Raw genomic sequence first — 18,778 nt, 5'->3', positions numbered from 1 at the left:
ACCCCCGAGGACAGTTGTAGATGGTAGTGAGCTACCATCCAGGTGCTGGGAATTGAACCACAGAGCTCTCTCCCCCTCAAAATAAAAAAATGTAAAGTGATGCCACCACTCCCTACCAGCCCTTTCCTGAACAGCATGAAGGATGCTTCGCTGGCAACTAAACTTCCCACCAAAGACATCGTCGCTGTAGTTGTTATGGACACTGTAGGCCAGGCATGGTGCTGCTGACACCTGACACATCTTTGCAACAATCCAGTTCTCCAAATAAAGGAACTGAGCCGGTGAGCATGAGGAGGGTTCACACGGCAACAGAGTGACACGGCTAAGAGCTTTGGGAACTCACTTGGGCTCTGATACCACAGAACCATGTGGAGCAAACTAGACACAGAGCTTGGTTCTACTCCCTCTCCAGTGACATGACCCACTGATGCTGCCATCCATCATCAGGACCCTCAGCCACCACTGTCCTGCTTAGCTCTGAACAAAGCCAAGACTGAAGCTGTCCCCTTCTGGTTAGTCTCTAACTCTGCAGGTGGCCATGCTGGCTCCTCTCCAACACCAGCCCTAACCCACCTCTTCTTAGTGGTGGGTAGGATCACATACCACTTCCTCCAAGCAGGCTTGCTTCTCTGACTTCAGGTGTAGCTGAAGTACCAATCCTGGTGCAACCTTCATTAGCACAAGGCACCAGTAGTGTGATTTGAGGTTCCCCATGGCTTGTGGACCACCTCACTGTTTGGGGGAGGTCCATGGAAGCTGCCAATAGGATCTGTTTTCCTCTGATTCTCAACTCTCCTCATTATATTAGCACAGAATGATGTGCAGTAAATATTGATTATATACATTAACTGATTCCTAGCATGTAACTAGGTGGTGGATGCTTGCCTGTTGTAAGGCGGTTTGAATGAGAATGTCCCCCCCCATAGACTAAGGTATTTGGACTTTTGATCCGAAGTTGGTGGTACTGTTTGGGGATGGAGGTGCTGCCTTGCTTCAGGAAGTCCATCACTGGGAATGGGCTTTGAGAGGTCATAGCCTTACCCACCTTCAATATGCTGTCTGCATCATGCCTACAGTTGAGGACATCACAGCTTCCCACTCCCGTCATCTGCTGCCATGCCTCCTTGCTCTGGAACCATAAACCGAAATTAACTTTCTCTTCTGCAACTTGCTATTGGTCACGAGTTTTTGTTTGTTTGGTCAGTTGGTTGCTTGCTTTGTTGGCTGGTGGCTGATTTTGAGTTTTTCAGTTTATTGTTTGTTTGTTTTTTTTTCAAGACAGGGTGTGTGTGTGTAACCCTGGATGTCCTGGAACTCACTCTGTAGACCAGGTTAGCCTCAAACTCAGAAATCCACCTGCCTCTGCATCCCAAGTGCTGGGATTAAAGGTGAGTGCCACCACTGCCTGACTTGGTCATTGTGTTTTATTACTTGTATGATATAAACATGGACTGACTTCAGATCTGTGAAACTCTATAATATTTAGCAGGAAAGCAAGTTTTCCCGACTGGGAACGAACACACAGCACTGAGGTGAGTGACATTCTGGCTGCCCACCTCACAGGACTCTAGACAGAGTATTGATGCTCAGTAAAAGTGCAAAGCCAAACAGTACCTCAGAGCTCTGCTCTCAGTCAAACGGGTGGATTCTAGATGCACGGGAAAGAGCAGATGCCAATTCGTGGGAAACTGAAGAACAGTGTGAGAGGAGTTATCCTACCAGCCGTTCCCATGTGCCACACACTCCTGTCCCTAGAGGCATTGCAGGTGTGGCCGCTGTGTCCCGCATGCGTCAGTAGGTGGCAGAGGGGAGAGATCTGTCTGGGTCCCTGGCCCTGAAGGAGGAGGGGTCTGTTACCACCAAAGGCCAGGCCAATGTCCCTGGTCTGGTGTGCTGCCTGGAGACAAGTTAGTATCTGAGGATTGAACAGAACTGGCCCCACCCCTCACCTGGATATCACAGGAGAGCTGGCCCTGGGGATGTGAGAACAGGAGAGTTGTCCCTGTCCCTTGCCAGCTGCAGTGCTCCTGAGAGAGACCCTGCACCTCACCTGGGCAGCACAGTAGAGCAGACATTAGTGGTAGGTAGCAGAAGCCATCCAATCACTGCTGGGGATGAGTGTTTTACAAATGGAGCCCCCTATGACAAGGCCCCTTTGGATTTTCCCACTCACCTAAAGTAGGACGACCTGTGGAGGTTACTGCAGACCCCTGGGCTGATTCTAGGGAGTGCATGAGCTTCAAGCCCCTTCTATTCTTGTGGTAATTCTTAGGTTTGCTTTGTCAGTTGTGATTGAGGTAGAGTTTACTGGAAACAAACACCTCTTGGATGGACGAGTCTTTGATAATTTTTCTAAAGTTTATACAAGGATATTAAGCCTCTTTGCAATCTACCACAAGAACTGGATCCTCTAGTTGCTCCTGGCTGCCTGTGCAGTCATTTTGAATAAGCAGGAAGAACTCACTAAGGTTAATGATTCTTGTTTATTTAACTGTTCTAAAAAAGAGATAACTGTATCCCAAGAACTCAGAGATGGTTTCTAAAAGTTGACATTAAGAGCTTATAGAACATATAAGGAAGAAATAAAGGACATAAAAGGTCAGACTTTCCTCCAGTGCCAGAAAATCCAACACAGATTTCTAAATCTTCCATTCCCCTTGGAGGCGAAGTACATATAGAAACTGCCAGGAAGAAATGGAACTCGGTTCCAACAGTTAATAGTTAGGCATTTGTCTTAGGGTTTTACTGCTGTGAACAGACACCATGACCAAGGCAAGTCTTATAAGGACAGCATTTAATTGGGGCTGGCTTACAGGTTCAGGGGGTCAGTCCAGTATCATCAAGGCTGGAGCATGGCAGCGTCCAGGCAGATGTGGGGCTGGAGGAGCTTAGAGTTCTACATCTTCATCCAAAGGCAGCTAGCAGAAGACTGGAGGAGGGTAATAAAGCCCACGCCCACTCCAATAAGCCACACCTCCTCATGGTGCCACTCCCTGGGCCAAGCATAGACAAACCATCACAGAATTAATCATTACCATTCTGAGAATGCATAAATAGGATCACAACTGCTGTTGTCATAAAAGTGATACATAGTGGTATATAGTCCATACAGGTTAGACCCACACCTGAAAAATATTATTCTATGCAGAATATCACACTCTCTACTGGCTATAAAAATATAAAAACATCATACTGTTAAAGACTAACCATAGAGCTTGGATACCTTTCATTTCCGTGACCACATGTCTGCTGCTGGCCTGGGCATGGTATGAGTAGGATGTGCCTGGAAAAATATAATCACTTGGATTGCTATATAACGTTCATGCTTAGATAGGAAATAAAGGTTAATTGATGCTTAGATATGGGGCAAAGGTCAATAAATTATGACATGGGATTAGGGAAGAGGGAAAGAAACCAACAAGAGTAAATGTTAATGATTCTTGGGAAAAGATTAAAGGGAAACTAATTGAAACTGGTCATGCTTGAATGTTCTGGAACTTGTTTAATAAAGATAGCACACAAGCTGTTCAGGCCCATCTATTTGAAAGACTGATGTGTGGTCAGACAGCTCCACACATCAGTCCTATAGCCCAGAACCCCACTGGAGCAGGACTACGGCAGGTAGGAATGCTGGCCTGAGGTCATTAGAGTAGGAGAGCTGGCCCTACCACTTGTCTGCTGTGGTAGGGAGAGATGTGGGCAAGGGAGAGATGGCCTCCTTCCCTTCCTTGTCCCTTGCCATCAAGGCAAGCAGGAGGGTTTGCCTCCAGGGTCATGAGAGTGGGAGAACTGGCCATGTTTCTTACCAGCTGCAATACTTGAGAGAGTGGGCCCTGCACCTCACCTGAACAGCATGGTAGAGCTAGCCCTGATTGTGGGGTGGCAGGTGAGCCAGCCCCAAAGTATGAGAGCAGGAGAGCTGGCCCAGGCCCTCTCCTGCTGAAGCACAAAGGAGAGTGGGCCCTGCACCTTGCCTGTGCAGCACAGTAGAGCTGGCTCTGATGACATGACACGGATGTCATCAGACAAGGGAGTGAGATTAGGAGAGCTAACTCTGCCCCTTGCTAATAGTGGCACTGGATGGGCCAGCCAGGAGAGGGCAGGAGAGCTGTCAGACTGACCAGCTCAGAAGCCTCTGAGGCCCAGATATCCAGGGCTTTGAATTGGCTCATCTCAACACCTATGAACTACTGGAGCACATGAAGGGGCCATTCCCACAGGTTCAAAGCTACAGGATCTCCATGACACAGGGTGACAACAGGATGCCCAAGAGGAGCCTCTGAGAGGATCCAGTATTGATGGTGTAGCAGAAGCCAGAGGCCTCAAATCAGACCAACAACTCATTGCAATGAACATTTGCAAGCAAAGGAGTGTGGACAAAATTGCGGGACACACTGTGACACACTACAGCTTCCTCTGCTGTGGGATAGGTCGGAGGGCAGGTACAAGGGGAGGTAGGGACGAGTGGGGTTGGGGGTCATGATGTGAAACTCACAAAGAACCAATAAAAAGTTAAAAAGTAAAACGCCCCACACTGGTGATTAAAGTGTGGAGTACCAGTGCAGGAACTAATGCAGAGATCAGTGGAGGCAAGAGTGTTAGAGATAGAAGAGAGCTGCTAGGAAACCAGGTATACCTGCCCATCACAAAGTCAGGCCTCATAACTGCTAAAACACCAGCTGTAGATACCAAATATATTAAAACATATTTGTTGGATGGTTCCATCATTCCCAAGAGATTTGGATGTCACTTTTTCACTAAGTTGACTGTAGAAGGATTCTAATCCAGCAATGCAGTTACTCTGGCTGTAATATAGACACGTCCTTAGTACACACCTTTAGTCCCTCTGGCTGAAATACACACACCCTTAGCACACACCTTTAGTCCCAAACAATGGAGGCAAAGTTAGTTTGTAGAAGGAAACACTCATGTTTGAGTGATGTCTAATTGAGTAGCAGAGAAAGCGATGAATCAGAGAAAGATATGACAGAATAGGATATGCTCGACTCTCCAAGAAGAGAGAGGAAAGGGAAGCTACTTGAGGTGCAGTGCAGAGAGAGAGCAGGCAGTTCTACTGTGACAGTTTTACAGAGACATATTGCAGAAAGAACATGTTAGACACAGGTGAAGACAGAACAAGCCAGAGAATGAGAAGGAACCAGAAAATTAGAACAGATTGCTTAAGTCTGAGGCCAAGTAGAGCAATTCAGGAGAAGCTGACAGGGAAAAGCCAGATTGAATCAGTCAGCTTAGAGAGGTCTGAGCCAGAACAGCTAAACTGAACCAGCCAGCGCTCAGAAAGAACTAGAAAAGGGTGAGTTTATTCAGCAGTAAGTCTCAGAGGCTGAAAACAGTGTAGGTCTAGATAAAATTGTGTGGAGGCTAGAAGCTTCCAGGACTAGGCCTAGCTTAGCAGGCTGAGGCAGTAAGCCTCAGAGACAATTTCAACAGAATAAAAATTATATTTGCAGTGAACTACCAGACATACCTAATGTGGCTTTAGAAATGCCATTTGGTGCTAAGAACAAAAGCCTAAAAATTTCAACCTATAGTATCTTATATTTTATATATTCAGTTGTGGGGACTGAACCTAAGACCTCACACTAGGAAAGCACTCCCCCCACCCCCCCCTACTGTCTTAATCAGTGCTCAGACTGGCCTTGAACTGGCCACGTTGCTGCCTCAGCCCCCAGGTAGCTGACTTGCACCGCCAGCCCCAGCTCCTCCACAGTGATGGTAACACACCTGTGACTTCCGTGGAGCTGTGTGGATTCAGGCACAGCGTCTTTGTTCAGATGCTTGTCAGGAAATTCATTCTACAAACACGCATGCACTGAGGGCAGCTTCCAGGTAACATGGTTTCAAGCGACTCAGCGGCAATTCAGACCCGGGCTCTGGACCACGCCTGCCTGGTTGGTTTGCACAATAGGCACTTGGCCTAGGACACTTCTGGGGTCAATGAGTGCCATGCTGAGCAAAAGCAAATTTCACACTTAAAAGTGCTGTGGGTTTTCTATTTCTAACAAACCTTCACAGGTTGTATTTCTTTTTCTTTCTTTTTTTTTATGATTTAGTTTATTTTTAAAATTAGAAAAGTAATGGGTTTGACTATCACATTTCACATGTATATGCTAACGTCAATGTGTACTGTTTGTCCTTTTCCTCCGCTTTTCCTCCCTTATGACCCTTCTTTGTATCCCCTATTCTTTTATGGTCACCTCATTCAAAACAGTTCCCTGTTGTGTAATGGTTTCCTCACAGAGATCTTCTGTCTCTGAGGGAAGCTTGTTACAATACAGAACATAAAAGGAGAGGTAAAATAAAAGGATATTTTAAGATAGGATGTTTACAGGGAGGTGAAACAACAGGATGTTCTAAGTGTAAAAAAAGGCCCTCCTTAAACTCAGGAAGTAGACAACTCAGTGGCTTTAGGAAGTTCCTGAAACCAACTAGATTCACTAACCTCGTTCTCAAGCATATGTAAGCAGTAAGGCCTGCTGAGAGTCATTCTCAAACCAGCAAGCTTCCGGGAAGAGATTACAGCCAACCTGCCTGGAAGGGGCTTAAATCAGCTGAGCCACATGGTAAGGAAACCCTCCAACCTGTTGAGTTACCTGCAGGCTGTGCAGTCCGCTCCAAGTTTCCAGCTTTGTGTGCTAACACACATGCTGGGATGGACTTTGGTAGTGCAGCTGTTTTTGAGTTATTTCTGCTCCTGAAAGTAACCCCTCACCCATGTTCCTGTATGTCCCAATAAAACTCACTGGTTTACCAATACAGACTTCTGTGGTATTTATACTTTGGTCTGTTGGTTCCCTGTCTGGAGTGAGTATATGTTGGTTCACTTCTCCCAAGGAATAGTGTCCTTCAACTCACACACAGTTCACACACACAATGTCCATGATACACATGCAGTTCACACACACATACATACAATAGCCATGATGTACACACAGTTCACACAGGCACACAATGTCCATGATACATAAAAAGTTCACACACACAGTGTCCATGATGCACACACAGTGCACACACACACACAGAGTTCATGATGTACATGTAGAGCTATATTTAGCCATATACATATATTTAAATCTGGATCCACATATAGACTCTGAGTCAAGCTTACTTTGCATGATACGATTTCCAGATCAATCCATTTATTTTCCTTCAAATGATATAATTCCGTTCCTCTTCATACCTGGATAACAGTCCCTTATGTATCTGTATCACATCTTCTTTACCCATTTGTGAGTTGATGGACATCCATCTGGTTCTGTTTTTCATTGTTTTGAATAGAGCAGTAAGAAGCATGCTGTGCAAGTGTCTCTGTGGGAGGAGCTCTGGGTCTTTTGGGTTTACCCCTGGGCGTAGAGCAGCTGCCAGGTCATGGGTAGCTCTGTCTGCAGTTTCCTGAGGAACCAGTACACTGATCTCCGTGGTGGCTGCATCAGCTGGCTTCTTCTTTACCCAGGTCCTCACCAGCATCAGCTGTCATTTGTTTCCCAGTTGACAGGCGCTCCCTCTGGGAGGGCAGGTGTTAGGTGCTCCCGCTGGGAGGACAGGTGCTCCCCTGGGAGGACAGGTGTTCCCGCTGGGAGGACAGGCGCTCCCTCTGGGAGGACAGGTGTTAGGTGCTCCCGCTGGGAGGACAGGTGCTCCCCTGGGAGGACAGGTGTTCCCGCTGGGAGGACAGGTGTTCCCGCTGGGAGGACAGGTGCTCCCCTGGGAGGACAGGTGTTCCCGCTGGGAGGACAGGCGCTCCCTCTGGGAGGGCAGGTGTTAGGTGCTCCCGCTGGGAGGACAGGTGCTCCCCTGGGAGGATATCATCTCAAACCAGTTTTAATTTGCATTTCCCTGAGGGTGATTACTTTTTCAAGAATTTACTGGCCATATGCTTTCTGCTTTTAATTTTTTTTAATGATTTTTTTTGTGAAGGGGTGTGTTTTGTTTTATGAGGGAGTGCACACACAGACACGGCGGGGGGAGGCGGGAAGCAGAAGATAAGTTTGTGGAGTTGGTCCTTTCCTTCCATCTGTAGATGGCTGTGACCCTTGTGTGGCCCTGAGCCCTCCTGCTCCCATTCTCCCCACCCCACCCCCACCCCCGTCGGGTCTGGCTAGCTCGCTACTCCACCCGGTGATGGGGTGATTTGTTTTGGACATTTACTTTTTCAGTTCTTCACTCCTTTTAGATGTTAGCCCCTGTTCCCTGTTCCCCACCTTATGCTATGGCTGTGTCTTCATCCCTGTGAGCCTTTCCTTTGCTTTGAAGGAGATTCTCGGGGCCCTGCAATCTGTCCTGTCAATGACTGGGACTTCCCTTTCAGGAAGCCCTTAGCCCACATCTACATTGGGAAGCATTCTCTGCTTTCTGCTAGCAGTTTGAAAGTTTTAGGCATTATCTACTTGCTCCATTTGGAGGTTCGGGGTGAAAGACAGAAATCTGGCTTGGTTTGTGTGGGGAGTGGGTGTGGCAGTAGTCCCAAGATGGGGCCGGGACTGCAGCCAAGTCTTATGACTTGCACCTGACTTCCTCATACACCTGAAAATAAGCCACGTCCATCGTGAGAGCTGCGCAGGCGCACCATGACGCAAGATCAGGCCATTTGACGAAGGCCAATACACTGAGATTACTCAGACTGGGCTGATGGGGCGTGGTTGAGGGGTTATATAAGGGATTGCGATTGGGGGCGAGAGAGAGATTCCTGCATGCATGTTGAAAGGTTCCTGAATAAACTGCTTTGAGAAGAACACTGTGTCATCGCTCTTTTCTGCTGGTCGGAGACAGAAGCGACAGGCTTGTGATTTGGGGCTGCAGCTTTATGACTTTGTGTCTGATTCTGCACACGTCTAATGATCTGCTTGTCTGTTTTTATTCCAGTACCATGGGGTCACTGCTACCGTGGCTTTGTGGTACAATTTGAGGTCAGATTTTGTGATTCCCCCCCGAACCTACCTCCCTGCTCTTTTTGTTTAGAATTTGCTTTGAAATTTAAAGAACATGGGAGGATCTATCCTGGTAGCTGCCAAGGTATATGGTAGCAGCTTTGGCTGTTTGGGGTCTTTTATCTTTCTGTGAATTTTAAGATTTTTTTTTCTAGTTCTGTGAAAAATGTCATTGGAATTTTGATGGTAATTAAATTGATTTTTGTTGTTGTTGTTTTTCAAGACAGGGTTTCTCTGTGTAGCCCTGGCTGTCCTGGAACTCACTCTGTAGACCAGGCTGGCCTCGAACTCAGCAATCCACCTGTCTCTACCTCCCAAGTGCTGGGATTAAAGGCGTGAACCACCACGCCCAGCTCGGTAATTAAATTGAATCTCTAGCTTGTCTTTGATAAACAGCCATTTGTGCAGCATTAATCCTGCCCACTCATCGACACGGAATAGTCTTCCATGTTCTAGTGTCTTCTTTAATTTCTTCAATGTTTTAAAGTTTTCACCCCAACTCTCACACCTTGTTTAAGTTCATTACCAGTATTTTTTTAAAAGCCATTGTGAATGGGATCTTTCCCTTCAATTCTTTCTCAGCAAATTCACTTTTAAAAAAAGTTATGGTTTTTTTTTTATGTGTGCATCTTGTCTTCATATATGTCTGTGTACCACATGCATTCAGTACCCACAGATGCCAGAAAAGGTGTTGGAGCATCTGAAACTGATTTACAGATAATTGTAAACTGCCATGTGGGTGCTGGGAATTGAACCCGGGTCCTATGGAAGAATCGCCAGCACTCTTAACTGTAACTGTAATTTTTTCAAAACCTTTTTTTTTTTTTTTGAGATGCACAGGACACAGTCTTTTGTGTATCACCACAGGTCTGGAACATGGGATCCCACCAAGCTTGGCTTCAGATGGTCCTGACCCTCTCCTCCCTTCTCTGGGGCCATCAGGTGTCTCCATCTCCATCAGATGCAGCCGTGTGCCTCTACAGAAGGTTAGGTTACAGGGAGGGGGCACAGATCTCAAAAAAGGGCTCTCAGAGAGAACCCTTTTTCCTCACACAAATCAACTGCCTGAGTTTGGGGGCTGCCAGGCCCTGGGGATTTGTGTGTGTGTGTGTGTGTCTGTGTGTGTGTGTCTGTGTGTGTGTCTGTGTGTGTGTATGTGTGTGAGTGTGTCTGTGTGTGTGTGTGTGTGTATGTATGTGTGTCTGTGTGTGTGTCTGTGTATGTGTGTATGTCTGTGTGTGTGTGTGTGTATGTGTGTGTATGTCTGTGTATGTGTGTGTGTGTGTATGATCCTAGTTTGGTTGGATTCTCTGAAGGCTCACTGGAAAACCAGCCCGGGGTCCTCCTCCAAGGGAGTTCACATTTCTCCTGGGTGTCATGATTTGTGTCCTTGGGAACCAGCAGCCTGTTGGAAGGAGCGCTGGCTCACTTGTCTTTCTAGCGGGTTCTTTTCTGGTCCTGGTCTGTTTAGCAGACCTTGTTGCTGGTCCTTGTTGCTGTTTAGCAGCCTCCATGCTGGTAGGTTCAGATGCTTTGTGCTTTCTTCTTGAGAACTTGAAGGGAGAACAAGGAGAAGCCTACAGGAGCCATATGGGGACCCTGGGGGTGGAGAGTGAGGGTGGAGGTATGCCAGCACCCAGCTGTAAGAGATCAAAGCACCCACACATCAGACCCTAAGCTCTTACCCTCCTGACTCTGAGTGTGGGTAGGTGCTGATTGGGGGTTCATGGCAGGGGATAGAGGGGGTCCCCCTCTGAGAAGGGGCCCTTGGTCTTTCTCGGGTATACAAACTTGAGTAGAAGTCTTCTCAAATTGCAGTTGAGAGTCCCCGAGAAATACAGCGGGAATATGGAGGCCATCTGGGGAGCCTGGACTTGTTCCCTGGGAGGGAAAAGGAGTTGATTCTCTGGGAAAGACCTGAAGCATGAGAAAGAAAGAGCTTTATCCCCTGGGGATGGGAGGGCTCAAATCCTATTTTTAGTGATGCTTCCTAAACACTTTCACCTCCCTTGTAGCCCACCACCCACCAGAGGTAGTAGAAAAGAAAGGATATAGGGGATGTGGACATGTTTAGAAAGGTTCTTTGGAGCAACTCTTGTCTATTGTCTGGAAATTGGCAGTTCAGTTCACAGGTCAGCAGCGGCAGCTCGATCCACTCGTAACACCCCACGGATACACCAGCAGTCCAGTTTGGTAGTCAGGTAAGCAACAGTGGTGTCACAACCTAGCAGAGACAGCCAGGCCTCAGTCCCGGCTGGAGTCAGCAGGAGTCGGCTGGAGTCAGCAGGAACACCAGGAGGAGCTCTGGGTTGTGTCTCTCTCGGGAAAGCTAAGATCAGTGTCAACTTGAGACCCACAAGTGTTGCACATACCAGCAAGCCAAGCTCAGTAGGATCCTATTTATACCCTCCAAACATCATGTGTCCTCCATGTGCCTTGCCTTAGCACATGCATCCAATCAGCCTGAGTTTGTGGATGTGGTAGAAACTTCAGCACGCCACCAGGAGGTCTTTGGTGCATTTCTCTCTATGAAGTCCCAACAAACGCAGCTCAACTATGCAGTGTACGGTGGACCAATGCATGTATGTCGTTAGCAAAGTATCCTTCATTACATGTCTTTTCATATGCTTGCATTAGCAGAACACCATCCTCTCTCCTGTGTCTCAGCAAAACATTCCTTCACGTGTTTGCCCTGGCAAACACCATCCAACCGACTTTCCAAAGAACCGTTAAGTTTCCACTTCACTTAACTGCTGAGCCGTTGCTCCAGGCCAGCAAATTCATTTTTGTTATATAAAAAGGCTACTGAGTTTCGTATATTGCTTTTGCATATGGCTGCTTTGCAGAAAGTGTTTATCAGGCCTAAAGCTATTCTTGGTGGGATTTTTTGAGAGTCTTTAAGCTCAGGACTAGGTCATCTTTTCTCATTTGCATCTGTTTTCTTCCTCTTGTCTTATTGCTCTCTAGCTAAGACTCAAAACACTGGCTCTCAACGTTGAATGTGCACTCTTTTCCCATTCTTGAGTTTAGGGAAAACACTTGATTTTTCTCCACTAGTGACATTGGCTATACATGTGACATAATCGTGTTCCTTCTATTCCTTGTTTCTCTAAGGATTTTATCAGGACCTGTGTTAGACTTTCCTGGATCTCTTGAGATGATCATGTGATTTCTGGTTTTAGGTTTGTGTTTTGGAGACAGGTCTTTCTAAATATCTCGGGCTGGCACTGAACATGTTCCTGCCACAGATGGTGTTAGAATTGTAGGTGGAGGCCCGTTGGCTGGCTCAGACATTGCCTTCTTATGTAGACACTCTCACGTGAGCAGTGAGATCTGGGAACAAATGGCTCATCAGCATGCCAGCCATTCATCTTAGACCAAATGTGCTCTCTGAATGCAGTCAAAAATCTAGGGCAAGGGTCCTGGCCTCAGGAGTCCCAGCAGGCTTGACTCCACTACTGTCCTGACACGACATGCTAGCTAAAGAGGAGCCTCAAAAGCAGAGAAAAGGAAGCTAAGTCAACATGGCCATGCTGGGAAGCACAGATGAAGGGCTCCAGTGGCCACGCGCCTGTCTTCTGGGCAGACATGATCTCTCGGTCCAATGCATGAAGAATCGGGCTGGGAGCAGGAACTCTTCACATGAGTCCTGGCCAGCGTCCTGCCCGGCTAAGCATCATCTCAGTTCCAGGAGTACAAGAGTTTCAAAGACGTCCTTATTGGTTGAAGGGACATTCCAATTCCCAAGTTATCCTTTTGGGGTGATTTTTAGGAGGGTGTGATCCATCTGTAAGGCTCTGCTGTTCCCAGGCTCAAGATGACTGCCGGATTTAAAACAATGATTGAAGACAACATGCCTTTGGGGGAGGGGCAGTCTAGAGCAGGGCATTATAATTATAAAGCACGAGCCAGAGTCAGATCATAAAAGTCATACCTTCATGGCAGAAGGGGGATCAGATAGGTTGGGAACCAACTGTTTTTGGATGGGGCTTCTTTGAGTGATCACTGCCTGTGTGTGCGGCTAAGCCAGTGATCAACCCAAAGAAAAGGACACAGAAATGACGGCAGCAGCACCAGGCTTTGTCCCTGGTTTTAGTTTCCTTCTAAGCTCAAGTGGGTAGTCAGTGCTTTCCAGCCAAAGTGCTTCTAAGAACATTGGTGGTTTGAATAGGAATGGCTCCCCCATCAACACATGTCTTTGAATGCTTGGCCCATAGTGGGTGGTACTGTTACAAGGTATGACCTTGTTGGTGTAGGTGTGACTTTGTTGGAGTGTGTCACTGTGTGTGGGGTGGGAAAGGCTTTGAGATCTCTTATGCTCAAGCTACACCCAGTGCAGCAGACAGTCTCCTCTTAACCACCTTTGGATCAAAATGTGGAACTCCGCTCCTTCTCCAGCACTTCTGCCTGCACGCTGCCATGTTTTCTACCATGATGATAATGAACTAAACCTCTGAAGTGTAAGCCAACCCTCATTAAATGTTTTCCTTTAAAAGGGTTGCTGCCGTCATTGTGTCTCTTCACAGCAATGGAAACCTTAAGACAAACATGTTGTGGAACTAAGGCTCCTTGCCACTAAGATTTTATGGCCCAGGGGACCATTAGAAGCAATGGCCTGTGTCTGTAGTGACCTGCCTTTACTGAATCCTACAGACGAATCCATAAGGATGAATGTCCTCAGTCCCCACTCTTTGAGGTTAAACGGACTTGACTCGATGGATTTGTAAGATACTGTAACACCTGGGAAAACATTCAAAATGAGGACTGGGGAGGTGGCTCACTGAGATTGCAAGGTAATGGGGGCCACTCCTATTTCTTGCAAGCTCGAGGACCTGAGACTGAATACTCAGAACCCACCTAAAAGCCAGGTGCAGCAGCACACATCTATAATTCCAGTGTTTCTATGGCAAGGCACAAGAAACACAAGAATCTGAGGAAGCTTATGAGTCAATTAGCCTGGAATATACAGCAGCAAGGGACAAAAGAGTGGTTCTAACTTAAACAGGATAGGAAGTGGTACACACATACACATACATACACACACACACACCATTGCAAAATACATATTTTGATCTTTGGGAAAGCCTGCATTCAACACTTCCTGGAGGAGTTGTGATATGGGTGACTCCCTACTCCTCCCCAGGTCTCAGGCACTGCCAATAGATACTTCAAATCTACAGCCACTCTGGGAGGCAGATCAGTAATTTCTTAGAAGGCTGAAACATGCATCTGTTCTGTGATGCAATCATCTGACTCCTGGGTACATTACCCCAAAGAAGAGAGTATGAATCGACACAGTGAACTGAACACATGTGTTCACATCAGCTTCTGTGTCCTGGGCAAACACTGAAACCCACTCAACATCCATCAACAAACAATGGCTAACTTGGCACACTGCTTAGCAATAGAAGCAGCAAGCTAGAGATATAAAGACAAAAATAAATCTCAAAGTGGCTATGCTGGGTGGGAGGAGCCAGTTACAGGATGCACGCTGTGCGCTCCCGTTTGTATTAAGTTCTAGGGCTGGAGAGACAGCTCAGAGAGTATGGCGCTTGCTGCCAAGCCTGACGACTGGAGTGTGAGCCCCAGGGTCCACACAGTAGGAGGAGAGAACACACAAGTTGTCCTCTGACTTTTATGTGTGCACCAAGCGTGCAATGACACAATAAATATAATGACAAAATCAAATGGAATAATTTCTAGAAAGTGCAAGCTAACCATTGTGCTAGAAGGTTTGTGATCACCTGAGGAGATGGGAGAACCTGGGAGGAATTTAAAAGGGTAGAGGAGATTTGGAGAGTGAGAAATGTTAACATTATCAAAGGACCATGGTGATTATTTTCAGGGTATATCTGTTGGCCAAACTTACTACACTGCCTCCTTTCAATATAAGCACACATTGCCAGTCAGTCACACCTCAGCAAAGAGTTTTCCAAAGAGTTTTATTGAAGACAAAGGAAACACATGCTCGCCGGGAAACCTGGGGATGGGTCTTCCAGCTCACTCTACTGGAGTGAATGCACGGCTCAGCACCACAAGGGGCCAGTCCCTGGGAACCTCAGTCTGGCTAGCTGGAGGTGTTCCGACGAGATTCGATTCCAAGGCAGAAGTGCCTCATTTTCTCCTACTGTTACTTTTAATCAGGAAGGTCTCCCTGAATGTCCAGAATGAATTCACGCTTACAGACGCCTGCCTGTGTGGTCTCACCATTCAATCACACAACCCAGTCCCGGAATCAGTATTGTGCCAAACAAGTCATGTGCTAATCCAGTACACCTTTCAAGGTTATCTCTCTCCTCAACACCTATTTACTTCAATATTCCTTTTAGAATAATGTTCTTAAGGCAGCCTAACCTCTAGTTAGAATAGATTGTAGCTGTGGACACAGTTCTCATTAGCTTGCTGCCACAGGAAGTTAATTTACTCTGTGTACCAGAGTACAGGATGTTCACAGATAGGCCTTTAGTGCAATAGAGATTTAGGTCAGTCGAAAACAGCAGTTTTAGGTAAGCATTGCATGCCGGAGGCTAATCATCATAACTGCAGTGAATCATAGTTTTCATTAACAAAAGCGAAGGTTCTGTGTGATTCAAAAGAGGAGGAGGAAGAGGAGAGAGAAGGAAGAAGGGAAGGAAGAGCTGGTATCTATCTTGCTTTGAGTCACCTTGGGACTCTGAAGAAAGTTCTGGCCAGCAAGAAGCCCTAAGCAGGTGCAGGTGGCTGATCTTGACCCTAAAACCTTCAACACAGGAAACAGAGCAAACTTTCAGTCTTTGCAAATCAGTTCCCACACTCCATTGCAACAGGAAGAGACTAAGACGACGATGGGTGAACGGGACACAGTTGGTTGCATTTACCACGAAATGACCCAGCCCACCACTTGCTACCTAAGTCTTGGCCTTGATTTCTAAAGCTAATTCCAAACACAAGAAAATGCTTGGTTCTGATGTTTATTATTTTTTTGAAGAACCATTTTTTGAGCAGATGTTTGTCCTGGCTAACCTTAAATGTCAACTTGATATGGCCTAGCACCATCCGCGAAAAGAAGCTTCAATCAGACTGCCTACATCAGACGGGCCTTCTGGGTATGTCCGTGGGAAGAGACTGGCTTGACTTTCAATTCATGGAGAAGGGCCCAGCCCACTGTGGGTGGCACCATCCCTAGGCAGATGGGCCTGGACTAGATAAGAAAGCTTGCTTATAAATGAACAGAAAGCAGCATTGTTCCATGGCCTCTGCTTTGAGTTTCTGCCCTGACTTCTTTCACTAATGGACTGTGATGTGGAAATACTGGCCAAATAAACCCTTCCAGAGTATTTCATCACAACAGGAAGGAAATTAGAAAAATATCCATCACCTGAGACCACCAAATACCAAAGGATAAGGATGCTGCCTAAGTTGACAGACTGAGGAGGCCGAGCCACTAAGGTGATCCAGCCCAAGCTCTAGGCCCTGCCCCTGACAATGTGTCTGAATAAGCCATGCGTGCAATGGGGCAGCTACTGTGCCACACACATCAAGCCTGGGAGTGGTTTCCCAGGATGCTTTTCCACACTATGGCTACAGCACCCATTTGCCCGCTAGGCTTGTCTTCTACAACTGGATCTGAACTCACAATTCTCTGACTGGCTGAGCTGGGAAAGGAGCCACTTGCAATCTCCAGGCTCAAGAAGCAGCTGCCCGCCTTATGCTCTGGCCCCTGAGGGTGGCAGTGAAGAGCTACTGGGTAGGCTGGAGGTGGTCAAGGAAGGTTCCGCGGGACCTAGGACATAGGGCAGGGCTTATGTCCTTTATGACACACTCAGGTGACCCTCAGATCAAAGCTGGCAACCTGCTTGGAGAGGTTTTGCCACCTGTTGTGGATAAATCTGAAGCTGGATATAGCCAGGGTCAGCCGGGCCACCCCATACAGCAAAGCTGTAGCAGAACAAAGAAGCCAGTCTGCAGAGGGCAAAGACACAGAGGGACCCGGGAGAGACCAGCAATAGAAGTGGAATTAAGAATCACTGTCCGTACAATCCTCCGGGGACACTCTCCCTACACTCTGCATAACATCTCTGGTTTTAAAGCACACTGCCTGGGATATAGTTCCCAACACCAACGGGCCCTGTATAGAAACACACACACACACACACACACACACGGACACGGACACGGACACGGACACGGACACAAACACGTACAGACATCTCTCTCTCCGAAGCCATTTCCAATCATCTGTCTCACATCTGCATTGGACCAACATATATCTCATTCAAATCTATGGTCAGCCGAGGAGCCCATGACAGTGTGGGCAATGACTGAGTTTCCCAGCAGCCCCTTGTGGCCCTCTCTTGCCTGGTTGTTTTGTGTTTCTGTCTTATTGTCCCTCTTGCTGCTATTTGCCCTCAAAGCCATCTTGAGATGTAGATGTTTTTCCTTGGTTTCCCACTGGTGGGAAAGACAACGGAGGCTTAATGAGCTGAGGGCCTTGTCTAAAGTCTTGTAGAAATTCAAGGGTAAAGTCCCAAATTTTACACTTTTTAGTTAGACCACACCTGTTCATGCCACCAGGCAATGAGGCTCTGCACCGGCTTTGTGCTGTGTAGATAGCAGCCCTGACCTTTGGGAGTGTATCACTAGCCCAGATAGACAAAGTGGATGCACAAGGCACCAGGGAAGGGCTGCAGCTCAAGTGTCACTCACCTCGGGCTAAGGCCAAGTGTGACAGTCTGGTAGCTAATGACAACAATGCACGGGTCCGTCTGACTTGTTAATCATAAAGGCCCGAGTTCTTTTATGCTTCAAGGAAGTTGTTAGCAATCAAGGCAGCTGGCCCGTCAGGAAAATGATGCTCACGGCACTGTAAGGGTGAGAAGGTCTCCCTGAGGCAGTGGCTTCTGCTTCCCAAAATGCCTGCTTCTATCCTGCTGGGCTCAACTGAGGCCCTGAGATTCGAGCCCAGGTCAGAATGTCTGCTCCCTACCACCCACACTGGGAAAAGCCAAGTCTGAGGACAGACCATCTCCACCTTTCATGCATCGCATCTATCTGAGCTCTGGTCGCCCTGAGCCTCTTTCAGGCAGCACTGATTTATGTGGGCCCCTCAGCAAGCCCCAGCTACCTGTGTGGGTCAGAGGGTCGTACCTAAAGCAATCCATTTGCCTCCCTACATATTGGCAGGCCTTCTGTGCTGCTTTGGGTCAGCAGCTCTTCCACTCAGCCACAGCACCACCAAGTTCTCCCCAGCCACCAAGGCCAAGCCCTCGGGAGACTGTGCCTGGGGCCCCCTTCTCAAGCCCTCGGGAGACTGTGCCTGGGGCCCCCTTCTCAAGCCCTCGGGAGACTGTGCCTGGGGCCCCCTTCTCAAGCCCTCAGGAGGCTGTGCCTGGGGTCCCCTTCTCTGAGAAGATCCGAAATCTTCCCAGCAAGATTTCTTACCTTCCCCGGGCCTGCCCAGAAGCCAGTTCCTCCGCTGGAAGCCAACACTGGGTCTTTTCTCAGCTCTCTGTACCCCCACTTCTACCTCCCTTACACACTGCGGGACTCAGGAAAAAAAACTTGGCTCCTTTAAGCAAACCACCTTCCAGTGTAGATTTTATAGATATGGGTGTCATGTTTCGATAAGAACAAAACCAAACCCTTCTCCTTTAAAGCTACATGGATGAGTTGGGCCTAGTGCCATAGGCCTGCAATCCTGGCTACTTTGGGGGTGAAGTTCAAAGCTAGCCTGGGCAACATCGCAAAACCTTGTCTCAAAATGTAAAGGGGGAGGGGCTTGCCTAGTATGCATAGGCACTAGGTACAATCCCCAGGGGTCGGGGATGGAGTGGCCGATGTATGCCTGAACC

The 18,778-nt window shown here is 47.5% G+C and overlaps 1 protein-coding gene and 1 pseudogene across 4 annotated transcripts in view; one reads left to right on the top strand and one right to left on the bottom strand.

Annotated features, from left to right (window-relative positions):
* Positions 1-18,778, bottom strand: part of Osbp2 (oxysterol binding protein 2) — a 174,273-nt gene that overhangs the window by 96,577 nt on the left and 58,918 nt on the right. Inside the window, exon 1 of one of the 4 annotated variants that reach the window (XM_085829155.1) lies at positions 3,224-3,246. The exons of the other annotated variants lie outside the window; for them this stretch is intronic. Coding sequence (XP_085685281.1) covers positions 3,224-3,230 — 7 coding nt within the window. The 5' untranslated portion in view covers positions 3,231-3,246. Of the gene's footprint in view, positions 1-3,223; positions 3,247-18,778 lie in introns of those variants that run through there. 4 annotated transcript variants of the gene reach the window in all.
* LOC115032702 (small nucleolar RNA SNORA17) lies at positions 1,745-1,863 on the top strand (annotated as a pseudogene).

The sequence above is a fragment of the Mus caroli genome, unplaced genomic scaffold (genome assembly GCF_978045245.1).
Source record: "Mus caroli unplaced genomic scaffold, Mus_caroli_1 scaffold_13, whole genome shotgun sequence".
Taxonomy (NCBI): Eukaryota; Metazoa; Chordata; class Mammalia; order Rodentia; family Muridae; genus Mus; species Mus caroli.
The sequence above is the reverse complement of the archived record's forward strand: the minus strand, read 5'-3'. Positions and strand labels throughout refer to the sequence as shown.